The sequence below is a fragment of the Panthera leo genome, chromosome C2 (assembly GCF_018350215.1).
Source record: "Panthera leo isolate Ple1 chromosome C2, P.leo_Ple1_pat1.1, whole genome shotgun sequence".
NCBI lineage: Eukaryota > Metazoa > Chordata > Mammalia > Carnivora > Felidae > Panthera > Panthera leo.
The window spans coordinates 95,622,540-95,643,194 of NC_056687.1; the positions used below are offsets into that span (position 1 = coordinate 95,622,540).

General features: G+C 35.7%; 1 protein-coding gene across 8 annotated transcripts in view; it reads left to right on the forward strand.

Moving 5' to 3' along the window:
• The window catches only part of PHC3 (polyhomeotic homolog 3), a 91,741-nt gene that overhangs the window by 40,687 nt on the left and 30,399 nt on the right, over nucleotides 1-20,655 (forward strand). For 7 of the 8 annotated variants that reach the window (XR_006193011.1, XR_006193012.1, XM_042903148.1 and 4 more), the window contains 5 exons: nucleotides 107-978; nucleotides 1,275-1,322; nucleotides 6,658-6,808; nucleotides 11,653-11,903; nucleotides 16,018-16,177. Coding sequence is in view for 6 of the 8 variants with exons in the window: in XM_042903148.1 (XP_042759082.1) it covers nucleotides 107-978; nucleotides 1,275-1,322; nucleotides 6,658-6,808; nucleotides 11,653-11,903; nucleotides 16,018-16,177 (1,482 nt within the window). In the remaining 2 variants the exon portion in view is untranslated. The remainder of the gene's footprint in view (nucleotides 1-106; nucleotides 979-1,274; nucleotides 1,323-6,657; nucleotides 6,809-11,652; nucleotides 11,904-16,017; nucleotides 16,178-20,655) is intronic. The other variant, XM_042903150.1, reaches the window with a different exon arrangement.

Genomic DNA, 20,655 nt, shown 5'->3' on the forward strand with positions numbered 1-20,655 from the left:
GGAGATTATGACACTCTGATGTGAAAACTTGCCTCCTTTAGATTTATTTAAAAATGTTTATGATATTTCTGGAAAAAATACTAATTGTCATTTTTTTCTCTCACAGCTTCATATCCTCCAATTCAGCCTCATCCTCTAATAAAACATCAGCAGATTCCTCTTCATTCACCACCTCCCAAGGTTTCCCATCATCAGCTGATATTGCAACAGCAGCAACAGCAAATTCAGCCAATCACACTTCAGAATCCAACTCAAGACCCACCCCCATCCCAGCACTGTATGCCACTCCAAAACCATGGCCTTCCTCCAGCACCTACTAATGCCCAGTCACAGCATTGTTCACCAATTCAGAGCCATCCCCCTTCTTTAACAATGTCTCCTAGCCAGTCACAGTCAGCACAGCAGTCTGTAGTGGTGTCTCCTCCACCGCCTCATTCACCAAGTCAGTCTCCTACTATAATTATTCATCCACAAGCACTTATTCAGCCACACCCTCTTGTGTCATCAGCTCTCCAGCCAGGGTCAAACCTGCAGCAGTCCACTGCTAATCAGGTGCAACCTACAGCACAGCTGAATCTTCCATCCCATCTTCCACTTCCAGCTTCCCCTGTCGTACACATTGGCCCAGTTCAGCAGTCCGCTTTGGTGTCCCCAGGTCAGCAGATTGTGTCTCCAACATCACACCAGCCATATTCAACCCTGCAGTCCTCTCCAATCCCAATTGCAACCCCTCCACAGATGTCGACATCTCCTCCAGCTCAGATTCCACCACTGCCCTTGCAGTCTATGCAGTCTTTACAAGTGCAGCCTGAAATTCTATCCCAGGGCCAGGTTTTGGTGCAGAATGCTTTGGTGTCAGAAGAGGAGCTTCCAGCTGCAGAAGCTTTGGTCCAGTTGCCATTTCAGACTCTTCCTCCTCCACAGACTGTTGCGGTAAACCTACAAGTACAACCACCAGCACCTGTTGATCCACCAGTGGTAAGCCCTTGGAAGCTCTTTGACTTTCTTGCTGAACTGAGAGTAAAAACTTTTTTTCCCACATTATGTTATATTGCTAGATCTAAATGCCTATGAATTTAAAAAGCTTGAAATTTCCATCTGTCAGTGTCTGACAAACATGCTATATGGGCAAAAAAAAAAAAAAAAATGCCATTTGTTGTAGTATGGTTGCATGCTTGATAATTTGTGATGGTTATTAAAGTCCCTCGTTAATTTTATTACTATTTAAACAAATCCATCTGCTATCTTTACAGAGTTGATTTTTTTTCCCCAAGGGAATGCATTTGAACCAGTGTCATCTGCACAAAGTTTTTTCTCTTAAGGTGATTATCCTTCATAGATCCCTTCTGTTGGCTTGTATGTTCTTAAACGTATGGTTTATCTACCTGACCTTTTTGGTTGTGTGCATTCTGAAGTCCTGGGCCTTTAGGGGCTTTGGTTTCAAGGTAGAGGTATGCTTGTATGATGTAATTTTTGGGTACAATTACATTTTGTAATTAAGTTTTGTAAAAAAATAAAATAAAATAAATAAATCTATTCTAGGAAAGAATCCAAGTTTGCAAAAAACATTAACTGTAGACCATCTTTTAGAATTGCTAAACTTGTGATTTTTAAATTTCTATGAAGGGAAAATATGTACTTAAGATTTCTCATTTAAAAAGCTAAAAAAACTGAGTGGATGAATTGAATCTGAAGATGAAAAAATCCACTGGGAGGAGTAAAAGTTTTGAATAATTGAGATAGATCGTGGTGAAATTTTTAGAATAAACCTTTAGCAAAGGTACTTGTTGCCTAGAAAATTATCCTGGAGAATTTTTTTAAACATTCTCTAAAAGACTTTAAATTTATAAAATGATTTACAATAAAAGTTGAAATAAGATTGTTAAATGTCTAGGCAGAATGATCAAATCCATAATTAGTTTATAACTGAGGAAGACAGTCTTCCCAAAGGAGGTTTTGTATTAAACCTCACTGAAGCGGTTTTATCACTTAAAAATTAATAACCACTAATTCAGAAAGGAAAGGAGTTTCAAAGTCTGTTCTTCAATGGGAAACATTTTGGTTCACAGGATGCAAATTTATAGATTCTTTATTCTTGTCATCCTCATTGATGTTTATATGCAGAGAGAGATTGAATTCCACTTTGATTTACTTTTATGAAAAACAGTTTGACAGAGGAGTGTCTGTGTCACTGGCTTAGAAGAACGTGTAGTTCTTAATCTTGGGGGTCGTGGGTTCAAGCCCTATGTTGAATGTAGAGAGTACTAAAAAAAAATAATAACAACAACTTGACAGAAACAGCAATGGGCATCTAGAAATAAGTTTGTCATTCAGTTATCGTGTCTCCATATCTGTTAGATTTCTGTAAGAATTTATAGTGGATATTGTAACATAAAAACACAGGCTTCAAAGTGTACAGTAATTACAAGTACAAAGTAAAATTTCTTTCTGTGCCTACTATTTTTCTAGTTATCTTTGTTAGGAGAAACTTTGGGATAGAAATATCGGGGCACCTGGGTGGCTCAGTTGGTTGAGCATTCGACTTCAGCTCAGGTCATGATCTCACGGTTTGTGAGTTCGAGCCCCACATCGGGCTCTGTGCTGACAGCTCAGAGCCTGGAGCCTGCTTTGGATCCTGTGCCTCCCTCTCTCTCTGCCCTCCCCTACTTGTGTGCTCTCTTTCTCTCCCTCTCTCTCTCTCTCTGTGTCTCTCAAAAATAAAAATAAACAGTAAAATAAATTTAAAAAATAATTTTATTTTAATGAATATAAAAATAATAATTAAAAAATGTACGTTATCTTATTTTGGAGTTTTTTTGGGTTTTTCCCCCCATGAAAATAGTACATTTTTCTGCTATCACTGGTGTGGGTCATACATACTGTAGATGTTTCTGTGTTATCTTATTTTTTATCTTTCTCAAAGATAAATTTATTAAACTATGTTTTTCTTTTATTACCTTTGATCAAATCTGATTTTTTTTTTATCAAATCACATTTCTTTGTGAATTACACATTTCTTCAGTTTCCTGGTTGTTTCAGATATTTAAAGATAGGAATATATATTTATTTAAGAGATGTAACATTTTGGAAGATAAGTATGAATATCGAAGTTAAATCAGGGTATTTTTTTTTTTTTTTTTTAATTTTTATTTTAGAGAGAGTGTGGGGGAGAGAGACAGGGGGAAAGAGAGAATCCCAAGCAGGCTCCACACCCAGTGCAGAGCCCGATGTCGGGCTCAATCCCATGAGTCTGGGATCATGACCTGAGCTGAAATCAAGAGTCAGACGCTCAACCAACTGAGCCACCCAGGTGCCCCCATCAGTGTAGTTCTTAAAAATATATATTATAAAAGATACATTTATGAAACTAAAATTTTTCATTGATATATGGGTATGATGTGTGACAGTAGATAATTTAGAACCAATAAATGTCCCACAGTTTATTTAGGAAAAGTAGACAGATAGGACTAAGGTACTTTATTGAGGTAAGTTTGGCAGTCATTGCTAGTTTTAGAATAGTTTTAGTTATGGGCTAAACAGAAATTGTGGAGTTTCCTAATCTTGTGAGTAAAACATCAACTTCTTTGTCTTATTCGATATTTTAGTTGTTGCACTTAGATTTTTTTATGTTTAATGGTGCCAGATGTCTGTGATAGATAGATTTCCTACTTTTTTTATTAACTTATTTTGCCTTTACATAGCAGATTTGGAAGAAAGTATGTTTAGTTAGAATTACCTATAAAGAATGAAAATTATTTTATAATATTCTTTCATAGATTATTTCAGAATATGCTATTAGTGACTCTTTTTATCCTTTTAAACTTGTTCATTATTTTTAAAAAATCAGAGTTCTTTGCATGATTAGACTTTGTGGCAGCATGAATATTAAAGAGAGAATTTAAACATTTTAAGGAAATATCTAAGAAAGGAATGCTGCACAGGTGTACCTTAACTGGTTGATAAAACCATACTTTTCTAATAACCTCTGATCAACATACCTGCCACTGTCAAATTAAGGTAATCACTATGACAGATGCCCCTCGTTAGAAGATTTTTTTTCTTCCCTTTAACCCCTAGGACATTCCTTTTGGATGACTTTACCTGTGTTGGACATTATCATCATTTTAAAAAAATTGGCATGTGAACAGATACTAGCAGCTCTCATTATTGTACTGTACAATAATGAATGACTGCTTTCACTTCTGAGGATCCAGACAGGCAAGGAATCTCCCTTGGTGAAACAGGTTTCCAGATGCAGGGGTGGGAGCAAATAATTTTTTTTTTTAATTTTTTTTAACATTTATTTATTTTTGAGACAGAGAGAGACAGAGCATGAACAAGGGAGGGGCAGAGAGAGGGAGACACAGAATTGGAAACAGGCTCCAGGCTCTGAGCTGTCAGCACAGAGCCCGACGCGGGGCTCGAACTCACGGACCGTGAGATCATGACCTGAGCCGAAGTCGGCCGCTTAACCGAGGCCACCCAGGTGCCCCAATAATTTTTAAAAATGTAGCCTACTTAGTTGATTCACATCACAGTTCCGGATATCATATTTGGTATAAAATTATTGGCAACAGGAGGATTAAAGTTATTTTTTTAGGATTTTTAAATTTTTTAAAAGGAAAAGATCTTTTTTTTTTCTTTTAAGATATTTTATTCCTGGGTGGGTCAGTTGGTTAAGCAACTGACTTTGGCTCAGGTCATGATCTTACCATTTATGAGTTCATGCCCCACATCGGGTAAGCTTGAGCCCCACTTCAGGCTCCATGCTGTCAGCATGGGATTATCTCTGCCCCTCACTTATGTTTGCTCCCTCTCTCTCTCTCCCTCCCTCTCTCTCTCTCTCCCTCCCTCTCTCTCTCTCTCCCTCCCTCTCTCTCTCTCTCTCTCAGAAAAAAAAAAAAAAATTAGAGGCTTTGGAAGTTAGGTGTTTTTTGGTTTTTTTAATTTTAATTTTATTTTAGGTTTATTTATTTATTTTGAGAGAGAGCATGAGCAGGGGAGGGGCAGAGAGAGGGGGAGAGAAGAATCCCAAGCAAGCAGGCTCTGCACTAATAGTACAAGGCTTGAACTCATGAACCATGAGATCATGACCTGAGCTGAACAAGGGTCACGCGCTTAATTTTTTTTTTTAAACTGTATTGCTGTTAGCTATGCCTTTGTAGATGAAACTTGATAGTCCCTTTTATAACATTTGGTTTATGTTGGTTTTAGAAATCTTGATCACTTTTATATTGACCAAGATATACTTCAAATCACCAGGCTTTTTCAATAGTTTGATTAAAAGATAGTATAAAAAATACATATAGTATTAGATATCACCTCAAGTTTTTTGTGAATGTTGTTGAAAGGTTTTTTGTTTTAACATTTATTATAATTATTAATCAGTTTAATCTTAAAAACTTACGACCTTTGTAAATTTAAGTAATAAGCTTTGTATATTAGAAAAAGGAACTGCTTTGTGGTTTTGTTTTTTGTAACCTATCATCTTTCAAAAATAATGATTAAATCGGGTCGCCTGGGCGGCTTAGTTGGTTAAGCCTCCAACTTTGGCTCAGGTCATGATCTCACAGTTCGTGGGTTTGAGCCCCATGTCGGGCCCTGTGCTACTGCTGGAGCCTGGAGCCTACTTCAGATTCTGTCTCTCCCTCTCTCTGCCCCTCCCCCCACTCACACTCTGTCTCTCACGCTCTCTCAAAAATAAACATTAAATAAAAAAAATTAAAACTAATGATTAAATAATGATAAAAATAGTCTAGAAGTGGACTTTGAAAACAGCCTTAAGTTTAATGAAAAATTAGTTATTTTTAGTTACATAGTACCTTCTCAGATTGAGTCCATGTTTTCTTAAGTATACTCTTTAGCATTGGATTGCAAAGGTCAAGTTAAAAAATTAAAAACTTTATAAGTATGAAACAATATTGAAGAACTAAAAATAATGTGTCAGATGGCTTAGGAGTGGTGGGTTTGGGTGTGTATTAATTCAAGGACATGTATTTTCTGTTTACCTGATACTAGCTTATAAAAATTCATTAGATTCTTGAGTAGGTCAGAAGATTAAAGAATTAAAGATGTAATTGCATACCTTTTTTGTATGTTCTTAGATGTTATTTTTCATAATTTAATCTTTAATTCACATAAATATAATAAAGAAGAACCTGGGGTATAGTCCTTTACGCAGTCCCTGATATATTATGTGTCATTTTGGAGAATTACTTAGTGTGCTTGTGAAAAGTACTAGCATTTATTTTTATTTATGACAGTTGGAAGTTAATAGAAACAATAGCAAATCCCCCAATTAGTTATTGAGTGTATAAGATCAAAATTTTTTTTTAATTCTCAAAATTAAGAATATGTCCTGACTTGACTGTCACCTTTTGGGAAACTTTAGTAATTTGTAGCCTAGATACTGATTCGCAACTTACTTTCAGTGAAATATTTTCGAGCATTATGAAAAACCTCATTTGAGTTGTTTCAAAGTTTTCTTTTCAATCTGTTAAATAGAAGCTAAAATAGTTTCAACTCTGCTTCCATGGTCGTTTGCCTTTTTAAAATTTAAAACACTTAGAATTTATTTTTTTTTTTCAATTAAGTTAGGAACACCTTAGTAAATATATTTTTAGAAACCTTTTAAGGCAGTGTGGTTTGTCATTGTAGGTTTATCAAGTAGAAGATGTGTGTGAAGAAGAAATGCCAGAAGAGTCAGATGAATGTGTTCGGATGGACAGAACGCCACCACCACCCACACTGTCTCCAGCAGCTATAACTGTGGGCAGAGAAGATTTGACTTCCGAACATCCTTTGTTAGGTGAGGAAATACCTAAATTTGGGGAAATTTTCTGCTAGGTAAATGTTAGTAATAAAGTTGAGTAAAGTAAAATTAATGAAGTGTAATAAAGTGAGTATAGAACCCCCACTGGAAATGATATTAAACTAGTTTTTTATGTAATTATTTACAGCAAAATATAATAGAATTCAAGATTTTCTTTTTCTTTTTTTTTCATGAGAAACAAAACAATTGATGAGGAGCCACCCAAGTGAAAAACATACTTTAGCCTTCTAATTTTTAGTAGTTTTTACAGATATGTTTTATATGCCCCATCAGGTTCATTGGTCAAGCTATTTCTAAGCTTAAAAATTAGGGTAAATCAAAGTTCTATAAAAAGATTTCACTTATGTTTTCCAGAAATCACAAAACATTCTGAGTCATATTTGGCATTCCTCGTAATTACTTGTGATCCAGGCTGAGTACGTTTTTAAAAATATTCTTTCCCAGACAGTTCTTAAATTAAGCCTCACTAATTCTTTACTAGAGACATGGATTAAAAAAATCATTGTCCTTAAGCATTTAAATTTTTATTCACTACTTTAGTGCTACTCATGAAATCAAGTAAATCTTCTGTATGCTCCTCCTCACGATATTAACATGACTGTGAATCCTAGGTATTTTACCTAAAACATTTTACAAAACATTATATAAAACATTTACTAAAACTAAAACATTTACTAAAATAAAACTCATATAGCCCTCTGTCTAGGTCTTAAAAAAATACATTCCATGTTAGATTTCAATTAATTTATCTATGTATCTATTTAATAAAAGCTTTTCTTTTTTTCCCTCTTTTTAAAAGAACATTTTTAATTTTTTTTTTTTTTTTAACATTTTTATTTTTATTTTTGAGACAGAGAGAGACAGAGCATGAACGGGGGAGGGTCAGAGAGAGGGAGACACAGAATCAGAAACAGGCTCCAGGCTCTGAGCTGTCAGCACAGAGCCCGACGCAGGGCTCAAACTCACGGACCGCGAGATCATGACCTGAGCCGAAGTCGGCTGCTTAACCGACTGAGCCACCCAGGCGCCCCTAAAAGAACATTTTTAAAGTAAACTCTGCTTCCAACATGGGGCTCACACTCATGACCCTGAAATCAAGAGCTGCATGCTCTGCCCACTGAGCCAGCCAGGTGCCCCCATGTTAGATTTTTAAAAACTATGAATATTTAATTTAGATCAGGGCTGGCAAACTACAGTTCATGCTTTAAATCTTTTCTGCTATCTATTTTTGCATGTCCCATGAGCTGAGGATAGTTTTAAAAGTTCTAAGTGGTAGAGGAAAATCAAAAGAAGAGTAATATTTCATGCCATGTGAAATTATGCAGAATTGAAATTTCATTGTCCATAAATAAAATTCTATACAACACAGCTACGTTCATTTATTCAAATATTGTCTATGTTGACTTTCGTGTTCTTGTGGCAAAGAGGAGTAGTTGTAGAGCCCATATGGTTCTTTACAGAAAGCTTGATCCAGATAATAGTCATCTTGATTCAGTCTTCCTTGTAAGTATTCAGTCCTCTTGAATATCTTATGACTCTCGTGATTATTTACAGTAAATAAGAACCCCTGTCACAGGTACAGACACAGATTGTAACAGGACACTGACTTTGCTACCAAAGCTACTCTTGCCATCCCTTTGTTTCAGTTGTGCCACAACTCTAACCCTTATTCCCTTACTATCCGTGAGAATCTCTGGAAGGCACAAAAAAGGGAGAAATCAGTTTTCTTCCAACATTTTCTCCCTCCTGAAAAACAGAAAATGTTTAGTCAGTAAAATTAGATAAAATATTTAAGACAAGTTTAATATTGCCTTTGTTTACTCAAAGTAATACCACAAAAACTAGATTTAGGAAAATCTAACTATAGTATTAAATCTTTGTAGTTTCTCTACACTGAAAATGGATTTAATTTTGCTGCAGATTTCCTGGAGTTTGATTTAAAGACAGAAATAAAAGTTTAATTGGATACTAACCTTGCATTGTGACTGTGACTGAATTACCTTAAAAGCATTACTCATGGTAACAAAGAAAGTTTAAGCACTTGAAATACTGGAACACAAACACAGCTTCACATTTTTTTTCCCCTCAGGAACACAGTTCAGGATTCTGTCACGTGTATCCCTCAGGCTAAATTGTCTAGGTACAGTGTAGAGAATCTTCTTCTCATTTACTTCATACCTACTACTCTTCTGTAGTGTCTATGAAGGGGCAGAGCAAGCACAGGTTGATTTTTTAGAATAGCTCTCAGCAAATCATAAAATAAGCAAACCCTGCAAAAACAGAGGGATTTGTTTCCATCCAGTATTTAGTTTTTGTAAATCTCTAAAAATTCCATACAAGTAAAAAGCATCTGTTAAAAAAAAGCTCATGGGGGTTCCTGGGTGGCTCAGTCGGTTAAGCGTCCGATTTCAGCTCAGGTCATGATCTCTCAGTTCGTGAGTTCAAGCCCCACGTCAGGCTCTGTGCTGACAGCTCAGAGACAGGAGCCTGCTTCCTCTCTCTCTGTTCGTCCCCTGCTGGCACTCTGTTTTTGTCTCTCTCTGTCAAAAATAAATAAAGATTAAAAAAAATAAAAAAAAAAGCTCACAGATCTTGTTCAGAAAATGAGACTTTGAATAAGTAGAGTACCTTGTGGCAAAGTCCTATTACTTGTGTTTTCTCTTGTAGTTATCTTAAATCTAGAGAATGTAGTAATTTTTCTACTTTCATAACATCAGTGTTTCTCACCTGTTTTTATTTTTAACAGCTGATTATATATACTGGCAAGTAATAGCTATTAGCCTCTTCAAAAAGTCAGTAACTTACAGCTCTATTTTTAACAACATTTAGGACTCTGTGTAAGATTGGCACATTTGTATGTATGATCTAAAAATTAATTGGAAAATACACCAAGCAATATTTTCTGAATAAGCCAAATTACACTTAATGCAGCTTTATATTTCTAAAGTAACAAAATATCTATAAATCTGTAAGGGACATTAATATTTTATCTTATTTTTCAGTACCCCCGTAGATTTATATTTTCTTTCAAACATAAAACATGGCTTTCAATCCCACTTTATAATTTTATAATTTAATTTCCTTTTACTCTATGAGTAAATGTGAAGATTTGGTAATGTGGGATAGAATTTTTCTGGAGTTCCTCAGTTTCGTAATCCATGCATACAATAATACTGCATGTGTTCCGTGAAATCAATAAACTAGCATTTTTCTGTTGACTTTTTTGTTTAATTTTTAATAAAGGATTGTGTAATTTAAAAATTTCTTTAAATCTTTTTAAAATTTATTTTTGAGAGACAGAGCGAGAGTGGGAGAGGGGCAGAGAGAAGGGGAGACACAGTCTGGAGGCAGGCTCCAGGCTCTGAGCTGTCAGCACAGAGCCTGATGCAGGGCTCAAACTCATGGACCGTGAGATGAAATCAGACACCTAACTGACAGCCACCCGGGCGCCCCAAGGATTGTGTAATTTTTAACAGGTTTTCCAGTACAGTTTATCTTGGTGGATTATTTGGTGGAACTAGGTTAATAAATGGCTTATAATAACAGTGCTGTGATCAGATATATTATATGATGTTAATCACATTCGTGTTCTTGAGTGTGAATTGTTAGCTTTTCCATTTCTGAGATTATACAGATGATCGCTACACTGTATTGTTAGCTGAAAATTTTATTCTTTAGGGATTCCTATTTCTTCTCTACCTAACTGGGCTATATTTTGAGCATTTTTGATAGTGGTGTCAACCCTTTTCATACTGATGATGGAGAGGAGTTACCACAGCAATTATAAGAGCACTGTCTCAAGAACTGATTCCCTAGATTAGTATCCCACCAGCTCCATTACTTAATTAGTTGTGTGTCCTTGACCAAGTTTCTTTATCTTCCTGTTTCCCTTGGGCTAGTTTTGAGGATTAATTGAGTTACAACCTGTGAGGCATTTGCACAGTACCTGGCATGTAAGTGCTCAGTAAATCATACTGTTATCTTTACACATGTGCTCTTTTTTTTGTTATTTTTCTCAGACATCTCTAGTCACTGATATTTTTAGCTTTCAGCCGGTTCTTTCTATTTCATACAGTCAGTAAAGTTTGGTGCTATCGTACGGCTTTCATACAGTTTGGTGCTATCGTACGGCTAGGTAAAGTCTCTATCATAGGCTGTGGGGTCTATCTTAATGTGGTCACCAGAGTTTGAAGGGGAGGAATCACAGTGATCCAGCCCAATGTTTTGCAATTGCCTGGTACTAAAGTGTTTCTCCAAATTGACATACACATTGCTACTGAAGAGGTATTAAAAAAATGTACGTGGATTGGATTAGCCTTACTGCTTGAAATAAAGGTGATGAATGCTGTGTAATCCTTTAAAAGTCTCTACTTTATGGATTTTATGATCCTTTTTTATTTAAGTGTACTTTCAGAGTACTCCCCACCAACCACCCCCCCCTCCCCATGCCATCTGGAATATATAAACAGGAACACAGGGAATTTAATATCTGTTTAGCTTAAAAAATTTTTTAAAAGCAACAATTTTCATATTCTTAAATTGACATTCTAAAATATTTTTGTGTCTTATGGGGCAAGGTTGGAATGTAACCTGTAACCAAGGTTGGAATGATAACTTTTAGCAAGTTATCCCCTTCTGTAAAGTGGGGATAATAGTGGCTTCTATCTCATAAGATTAAATGAGATTAAATATAAAGTTCTTAGGATGTTGTTTTAAAGCACTAGATCTTAACTATTATTGCTGTTAATGTTTATTCTTAAATTTTTTTCATATTTGCCTGCACAGAATGATAAAGATAAAAACTGACTTTTCTTTTTCAGAGCAAGTGGAATTACCTGCTGTGGCATCAGTCAGTGCTTCAGTAATTAAATCTCCATCAGATCCTTCACATGTTTCTGTTCCTCCACCTCCACTCTTACTTCCAGCTGCTACCACAAGGAGTAATAGTACTTCTGTACCCAGCAGCATTCCCAGTATAGAAAACAAACCTCCACAGGCTATTGTTAAACCACAGATTTTAACGCATGTTATTGAAGGCTTTGTGATTCAGGAGGGATTGGAGCCATTTCCTGTAAGTAGTAAGCAAATTTGTATTTTTAAAAATTATTCATGTAGTATTATTTTTAAATGTAGTGTATTGTTCTTTAATAAACTGCTTGTAATTTTATTTCAAAAAAGCTGTCGGGGTGCCAGGGTGGCTCCTGTCGGTTGAGCATCCAACTTTGGTTCAGGTCATGATCTCGTAGACTGTGAGTTCGAGCCCTCGCATCAGACTCTGTGCTGACAGTTTGTGGAGTCTGGAGCCTGCTTCAGATTCTATGTCTCCCTCTCTCTCTGCCCCTCCCCCACTTGTGTGTGCATACGCGCGCGCTCTCTCTCTCTCTCTCTCTCTCTCTCTCTCTCTCTCTCTCTCTCTCTCTCACACGCACACACACACACACACAATATTAAACATTAAAAAAAAAAAAAGTCAATCTCTTGCCTGGAATTTCTCTCTCTATATATTCTTTATATATTTCCAAATACATTTCTAGAATTTTTATACTTGCTGTATATAAACTAAGAAAAATTTCAGGATATTAAGGATATCGATTTTTATAATTTTTAGAGAAAGATAGTTGGAAGTTTATTCCAGTGAAATAAATTTTTAAATTTTTTTTTAAGGGGACTGAAATTACACAAAAGTGCCTTATGTTTCTAAGATGGTGTTTCTTTCTCTTTTTTTTTTTTTTTGTTTTTTATTCCTTTTTTTTTCTCTTAAATTTGTTTCAGGAGAGAACGAGAGAGCAAGTGGGCGAGGGGCAGAGAAAAAGAGGGAGAGAATCCCAAGCAGGCTCTGCACTGTTGGCACAGAGCCCTACCTGGGGCTCAGTCCCACAAACCATGAGATCATGACCTGAGCCAAGATCAAGAGTCAGATGCTTAACTGAGCCATGAAGGCACCCCTAAAATGGTGTTTCTTATATAGTGTGATTACTTTGTGAACTTTTAACTTGAGTGCATGAAATCATAACTTCCTAGTGACCTAATATTTCTGAAGTTATCCAGTTGATGGTTTAAATTAGCAAATAGATTTTCTCATTCTTAAATCTCTGCCTTCAGTCAGATTTTAAAAATGTTTTAAAAATGTTTAAAAATGTTTTAAAATCTTCACATCAAAATGGAGGTGCTGTTTCTGTCACTGAGAGTCTTATGATTTGAGACTAGTTGTATGTAATTTATATGCTAATATCTAGAGAAGAACATTTTTCCTTAGAAAATAAATCAAAGACAGGTGGCCAAAGTCAAAGCCAAATAAGACAAGGAAACAAAATAATTCCCTTCAAAGGCCTTTGAATCATCTGGGTTTTTAATTTATTTATTTATTTATTTATTTATTTATTTTTTTAACGTTTTTATTTATTTTTGGGACAGAGAGAGACAGAGCATGAATGGGGGAGGGTCAGAGAGAGGGAGACACAGAATCTGAAACAGGCTCCGGGCTCTGAGCTGTCAGCACAGGGGCCCGATGCGGGGCTCGAACTCACGGACTGCGAGATCGTGACCTGAGCCGAAGTCGGCGCTCAACCGACTGAGCCACCCAGGCGCCCCTCATCTGGGTTTTTAGATTTATGGGTGGTGAAGATCTTGCATTGTGATAGTGGGTTGCCTCATCATTTGCCTTTCTTTTCAGTTAACTGCATGTATTAAATGTGGATCTCCTATAGGAATTCTGATAGTGGAACAACAGTCTTTTTTCCCTGTTCCTCAGGGTTTGGATTCTGGCAGTGCTGCATACTGTAACCTTTGTTAAGTCACTCAACCTTTTTGATCCTCATTTTTGCTCATACGGCAAATGGAGATTATACTTTGCTCTTAGGGTTGTTGTGAGGATTAAATGTGCATAAATTGTTTTGTGCAGTGCCTGGCACTTAATATCCATAGCTGCTATTATTAATAATTATTAGTGTCAACTATAACGTTTTTTTCCTGATTACAAAAGTAATGACATTATTTTAAATGGAAGATATGGGAAATGGATAGAACAAATAATCCTCAGTAATACCACAATGTGTATTATTTTATATATATATATTTCATATTATCAAGACTATTATATATACAGTTCTGCATCTGTCACAGTATATTTAGAGCATTTGTTTTCTCATATGATAAATAGTACTTTGGGAATATTTTGAAAGGTTACATAATACTCTGCTTTATGAACAACTATAATTTATGTAATTCTTCCATTATTGTTGGGCGTTTTAGGTTTCTATTATTTAATAATTTCTTTAGCCATAATGGGGTGTCTGGGTGGCTCAGTCAGTTAAGCATTCGACTCTTGATTTTGCCTCAGGTCATGGTCTCACAGTTCATGAGATCGAGCCCCAGGCCAGGCTCTACACTGACAGTGCAGAGCCTGCTAGGGATTCTCTGTCTCACTCTCTCTGCCCCTTCCCTGCTTGTGCATGTGCTCTCTCAAAATAAATAAAAGATAAATAGTAATAATTTCTTTAGGATGAATTCCTAGAAGTACAGATACTGGATCACATTACATATGTATTCATAAGACTCCTGGTATATATATTGCTAAATTGTTTTCTGGAAAGATTATTTAAATATATTCACACAGCAGAAGTGTAAACTCTTAGTAGCACTGCATATTACAGTTTCTTTAGTAATACCTTTTGTAAGTTTTACTTGAGGCATAATGTATATACTAACTGAAATGAACAAAATTTAAAAGTTCACGGGTGATTATTCTCTGAAGTTAAATGTAGAATTTATAGTAAGCATCATTTACCATCTGTGGCAGATACTGTGGAGACTTAACCAGCATTCTTAAATAGAAATAGGAGGTTCTATTTCACATTAGCTGAAAGTTCACTAGCAAATCAGTAAATGTTTTTTTTGGGTTGTTTTTGCTGAAAATATTTCTGAAATAAGTATTCATGACTTAACCAAGTATACTGAACATAAGTGAATATTTTGTTGTTGATTTTAATGTTAATGTTTGAGGATTTTTCCAATTCTTTTTGTGATTATATTGGATTAGGTTGCTGAGTTAGGAGTCAGGAGACTGAGTTCTAGGCCTGATTCTGCTTCTGTAAAGAAATTACCTAAACACTTTGAACATTAGTTCTCTTGCTTTTTTTAAAAAATATTTATTTGAGAGAGAGAGAACGCACGCATATGCGAGCAGGGGTGGGGCAGAGAGAGGGAGAGTGAGAGGTGGAGAGAAAGAATCTCAAGCAGGCTCTGTGCTTTGAATGGAGCCCAGTGCAGGGCTCAATCTCACAAACCATGAGATCATGACCTGAGCCAAAATCAAGAGTCTGATGCTTAACCAACTGAGCTACCCAGGTGCCCTATAGTTCTCTTATTTTGAAAATACATACAATAATGATCTATCCTAAGGTGATAACTCTTTAAGTAAAAAGTTTGGTATGTGAAAAATAAATCTTAAAAGTTGTTGCAGAAAAAAAATAAGTTGAGGATACTGGCTAATCAAAATTTGTTACATATTTTTCAAAACATGAAAATATGTAATTTTTTTTAATGTTTGTTTTTGAGACACAGAGTGTGAGCTGGGGAGGGGCAGAGAGAGAGAGGGAGACAGGATCTGAAGCAGGCTTCGTGCCAGAGTCCAGTGTGGGGCTCGAACTCAAGAACTGTGAGATCATGACCTGAGCCAAAGTCAGATGCTTAGCTGACTGAGCCCCCCAAGGTGCCCCAAAGACATTTTTAAACTATTTGCCTAAACTAGAACACTAGGTTCTATTTGACAGATTTTGAAGCATCCATATTGGTGATGACTTGAAATACAAACTGTTGATGTCTAGATTGCCTAAAATTTTCTTAATGATTGACCTGATTGGCTGAACAAGTAAATTATCACAGATACTGTTCATTTCAAGAGGGTTTTTTTAACTAAGTTCTTTTTTTTTTAAGATTTTTTTTTTAAAGTTTATTTGTTTTGAGAGAGAGAGAGAGAGAGAGAGAGAGTCAGTCAGTCCCAAGCAGGCTCTGCGCTGTCAGTGCAGAGCCAGACATGGGACTCAGTCTCATGAACCGTGAGATCATGACCTGAGCTGAAATCAAAAGTTGGATGCTTAACCGACTGAGCCACCCAGGGGCCCCTTAACCAAGTTATTTCTGAAAAACCTTTTAAAAGATTGTTTTATTCTCTGTCTCGTTTAAAGGTGAGCCGTTCGTCTTTGCTAATAGAACAGCCTGTGAAAAAAAGGCCTCTTTTGGATAATCAGGTGATAAACTCTGTGTGTGTTCAGCCAGAGCTACAGAATAATACAAAGCATGGAGATAATTCATCTGACACAGAAATGGAAGACATGATTGCTGAAGGTTTGTGGATTTTACTTAAGATACTGTTTAAATTAACTTTGACTTTTACTGCTTGAAACACGATATGGATTTTTATTTTACACATATTTTCACACTGGGAAGACAAAAGTAAATGGAAAGCTAATCAGACCTTTAATGGCTAAATAATTCAAATAGCAAGATGTTTAATTTGCATAATGTCAGATTGACCTTTGAAGGAGTGTGGGAGGGAAAAGTTCCCCTGTATACGAAAGTAGTTCAGAATTTTAGCATCAAAGCAACCAGTTCTCTTTTTCTAAGCAGACTGAGTTTGCTTAAAATTTTAAAACTCCTGGGTTGTTTGGTTTTAGGCTTTCCATATTCTGATGTTTGATGTCAGGTGGGAATTACAGTTGTATTAAGGATGTACCTGTCAATCAAGAAGTAATTAAATTTGTTCAAAGAGGAAAATATCACTAAATCTTCTTATTGTTAGAGACTCCTCTTTTGAAGACTTTAGTCTAATAGTGAATATTCCAGAATGAACACAAATACATTCAGAACTGATACCTTTTATTGATTCTGATCATGGTCCTGTCCTTGCAACACAGTTGAATCAAATAACATTCAGTGTAGCTAGGGCTGCACAGTAGTGGTTTTATAAACATCTGTGTCAAAGTAGTTGTCCTCAGTATCTTAGTGTATTTCATCTGAAATTAATTTTCACATGTTTATTGAGCATGTACTGTGTGCCTGTACTTTGCTAAATTAAACAAAATAGCATGCTGGTAAACAAAATATATAATTACCTTTGCCCACAGTTTGCCTGATTATTAAAAGGAAGGCACCTGTGTCGTTACTACCTTATAAACTATTGCAATATATTCATCCCTGGTTTATTTTTTATTTGAACAGGGAAGAGTATGATAGTATCAAATTTGGTTTTACTGCTAACTTATATTGAGATCAGTTTGGTTTCTTTTACTTAAAAAAATGTTAACAATGAGAAATTTCAAACCTACACAAATTAGAATTGTATAATGAATCCTCTCCCAGACTCAACACTGTTACCCGATTTCAAACATTATTTTTGCCACGCTAGTTTCATCCATCTCTTTTGTTTTCCTCCCTCCGTTTCCCCCTTCTTCCTTTCTGTCACTTTTCTTTTTCTCTTCTTTTCTTCCCTCCTCCTTTCTGTTAAAAAAAAAAAAAAGTCCTCATTTCATTGCGCATTTCTAAAAATATATACGGGGCATCTGGGTGGCTCAGGCAGTTAAGTGTCTGACGTCAGTCAGGTGATGATCTCACAGTTCAGTTCGTGAATTTGAGCCCTGTGTTGGGCTCCCTGCTGTCAGCATAGAGCCTGCTTCAGCTCCTCTGTCTCCCTCTGTCTGCCCCTCCCCCCTCTCAAAAACAAACATTAAGGAAAAACCCACTAAGTTAAAAAAAAAAAGATTTTAAATAAATGAAAATGCATACATTTTCTCATATAATAACTATAATGCTGTGTCACATGAAACAATATTAATAGTAATTCTTTGCGGTCATCTAGTACCTGATTCATATTGAGATTTCCTCAATTATATAAATTGTATAAATATCCTTTTATAGTTATTTTTCAAATCAGAATCCAACAATGTCTACATTTTACCTTTTGTTATGAATTTAATTTCACTTAATTCCTGAATACTTTAGTTATACATACTATTCTGAGAAAATGTTTCATTTGAGCTGAAGAATAGTAAAGATGAATGTACAGGGATTTTTTTTTTTTTTTTTTTTTTTTTTTGGCCTATAGCTACAATAAGTGTATATATGAACATTCTAAACTAAAAAGCACATATAATGTGCTGTCTTGTGTGTACACATTGGAGAAAAATGGAAAACTGTTTAGGAAGCTTCATAGCATATGCCATATATTCATGGCTTATAATATAATAGACATACAGCATATGTTAGACTGTGCTAGAACCTGAGAGGAGCTTTTGACCCAGTAGGAACTGATGAATGTAAGATAACTAAGGAGTAACATATAGTAAGTTTTAAATGAAGTATATAGACAGTATGAACTTGGGACTTTAAAATAAGTTTTAAAACTAGTTGAGATAAACCACATTGTGCTTTTATAACCACAATGAGGTATCATCTCACACAAGTCAGAATGGCTAGTATCAAAAAGATAAGAAGTGTTGGTGAGGATGTAGAGAAAAGGGAACCCTCGTGTATGGTTGGTGGGAATGTAAATTGATGCGATCACTATGGAGAATAGTATGATGGTTCCTCAGAAAACTAAAAAAAGACATAGCATATGATCCAGTAATTCCACTTTTGGGTATTTACCCAAAGAAAATGAAAACATTAATTTAAAAAGATATATGCACCCCTGTATTTACTGCATCATTATTTATAGTACCCAAGATGTGGAAGCAGCCCGTGTCCATCAATAGGTGAATGAATAAATATGTAGTATATATCACAATGGAATATTACTCAGCCATAAAAAAGAATGGAATTTTGCCAGTTGTGACAACATGGATGGACCTATAGGGTGTTACGCTAAATGAAATATACCAGACAATCTGATTTCGCTTATATGTGAATTCTAAAAGATAAAACAAGCAGGGGAGCCTGTGTGGCTCAGTTGGTTGAGCGTCTGGCTCTTGACCTCAGCTTAGGTCATGATCCCAGGGTTGTTGTGGGATCGGGCTCCACATCAGGCTCTGTGCTAAGCATGGAGCCTGCTTAAGATTCGCATGCTCGCTCACTCTGTCTCTCTCTCTCTCCCCTCCCTCCTCTCCCTGCTCTCTTTCTCTCTAAAAAAATAAAAATAAAAAAATAAAAAAACAAATAACAACCACAGAAAGAAATAGACTTATAAATATGGAGAACAAACTGGTGGTTGCCAAAGGATAGAGGATGGGAGGATGGGTGAAATTAGTGCAGGAGATTAAAAGGTACAGACTTCCAGTCATAAAATAATTAAGTCACGTGGCTGAAAAGTACAGTATAGGGAATATAGTAGTATTGTTACACATTTGTAGCAAGTATTTCATAATGCATATAATTGCTGAATGACTATCTTGTGTACCTGAAACTAATTTGTCAATTATACTTCAATTAAAAAAAAACCTGGTTGATGGAATGTTCTGAATATGTCTGTTAAATCCATCTGGTACAGTGTGTCATTCAAAGTCACTGTTTCCTTGTTGATTTTCTGTTTGGATGATCTGTTCATCCGTGTAAATGGGGTGTTAAAGTCTGCTACTATTATTTTATTACTGTCGATGATATCCTTTGTATTTGTTATTAACTATTTTACGAATTTGGGTGCTTTGACATTGGGTGCATAAATATTTACAATTGTTATATCCTCTGTTATACCCTCTTGTTGGATTGTCCCCTTTATTATTATATAGTGTCCTTTGTCTCTTCTTACAGTCTTTGTTTTAAAGTCTATTTTGTCTGATGTAAGTATTGCTATCCTAGATTTCCTTTGACATCCATTTGCATGATAAATGTTTCTCCATCCCCTCCTTTTCAATCTACAGTTGTCTTTTGGTCTGAAATGAGTCGCTTATAGGCAGCATATAGATGGGTCTTGCTTTTTTATCCACCCTGTCACCCTGTGTCTTTTGATTGGAGCATTTAGTCCATTTACATTCAAAGTAATTACTGATATGTGTTTATTGACACTTTGTTACTTGTTTTATGGTTATTTCTATAGAACACTTGAAAAGAATGCAAACTGGTACAGCCACTGTGGAAAACACTATGGAGATTCCTCAAAAAATTAAAAATAGAACTACTCTCCATTCCAATAATCGCAGTATTGGGTATTTCCCCCCAAAATACAAAAACGCTAATCCAAAGGGATACATGCACACCTATGTTTACTGCAGCATTATTTATAATAACCAGCACTGGAAGCAGCCCAAGTGTCTAGTGATAGATGAATATATAAAGAAAATGTGGTATTTACATACAATGGAATATTATCCAGCCATAAAAAAGAATGAAATTTTGCCATTTGCAACAACATGGATAGAGCTAGAGAGTATCACGCTAAGTGAAATAAATCAGTTAGACAAAGATAACATAAGATCTCACTTACATGTGGAATTTAAGAAACAAATGAGCAAAGGAAAAAGGACACAAACCCCAAGAAACAGAGTCTTAACTATCAAGAACAAACTGATGGTTACCAGAGGGGAAGTGGGAGAACTAGGTGATGGGATTAAAGATTATACTGATGGAAAACAACAGCAACAACAAACCTGGTGGAGATTATTGACAGTTTGGTAAGTTTTCTGTAAAGATGGGATTTGACCTGGGATGATAAAACACAGATTTAAGTTAATGAACAGGAAGAACCTTTTAAGTTGGAACCATGAATAAATGTACAAAGGATGTGCAGTAACTTCATAAGGGGGCAGCAAAAAGTAGACTGTTGGGTTAGAGAAGTAATGAGAAGTAAGACTGGCAGAATCAGATTGTAGAGCATCTTGGATATTTGACCAAGT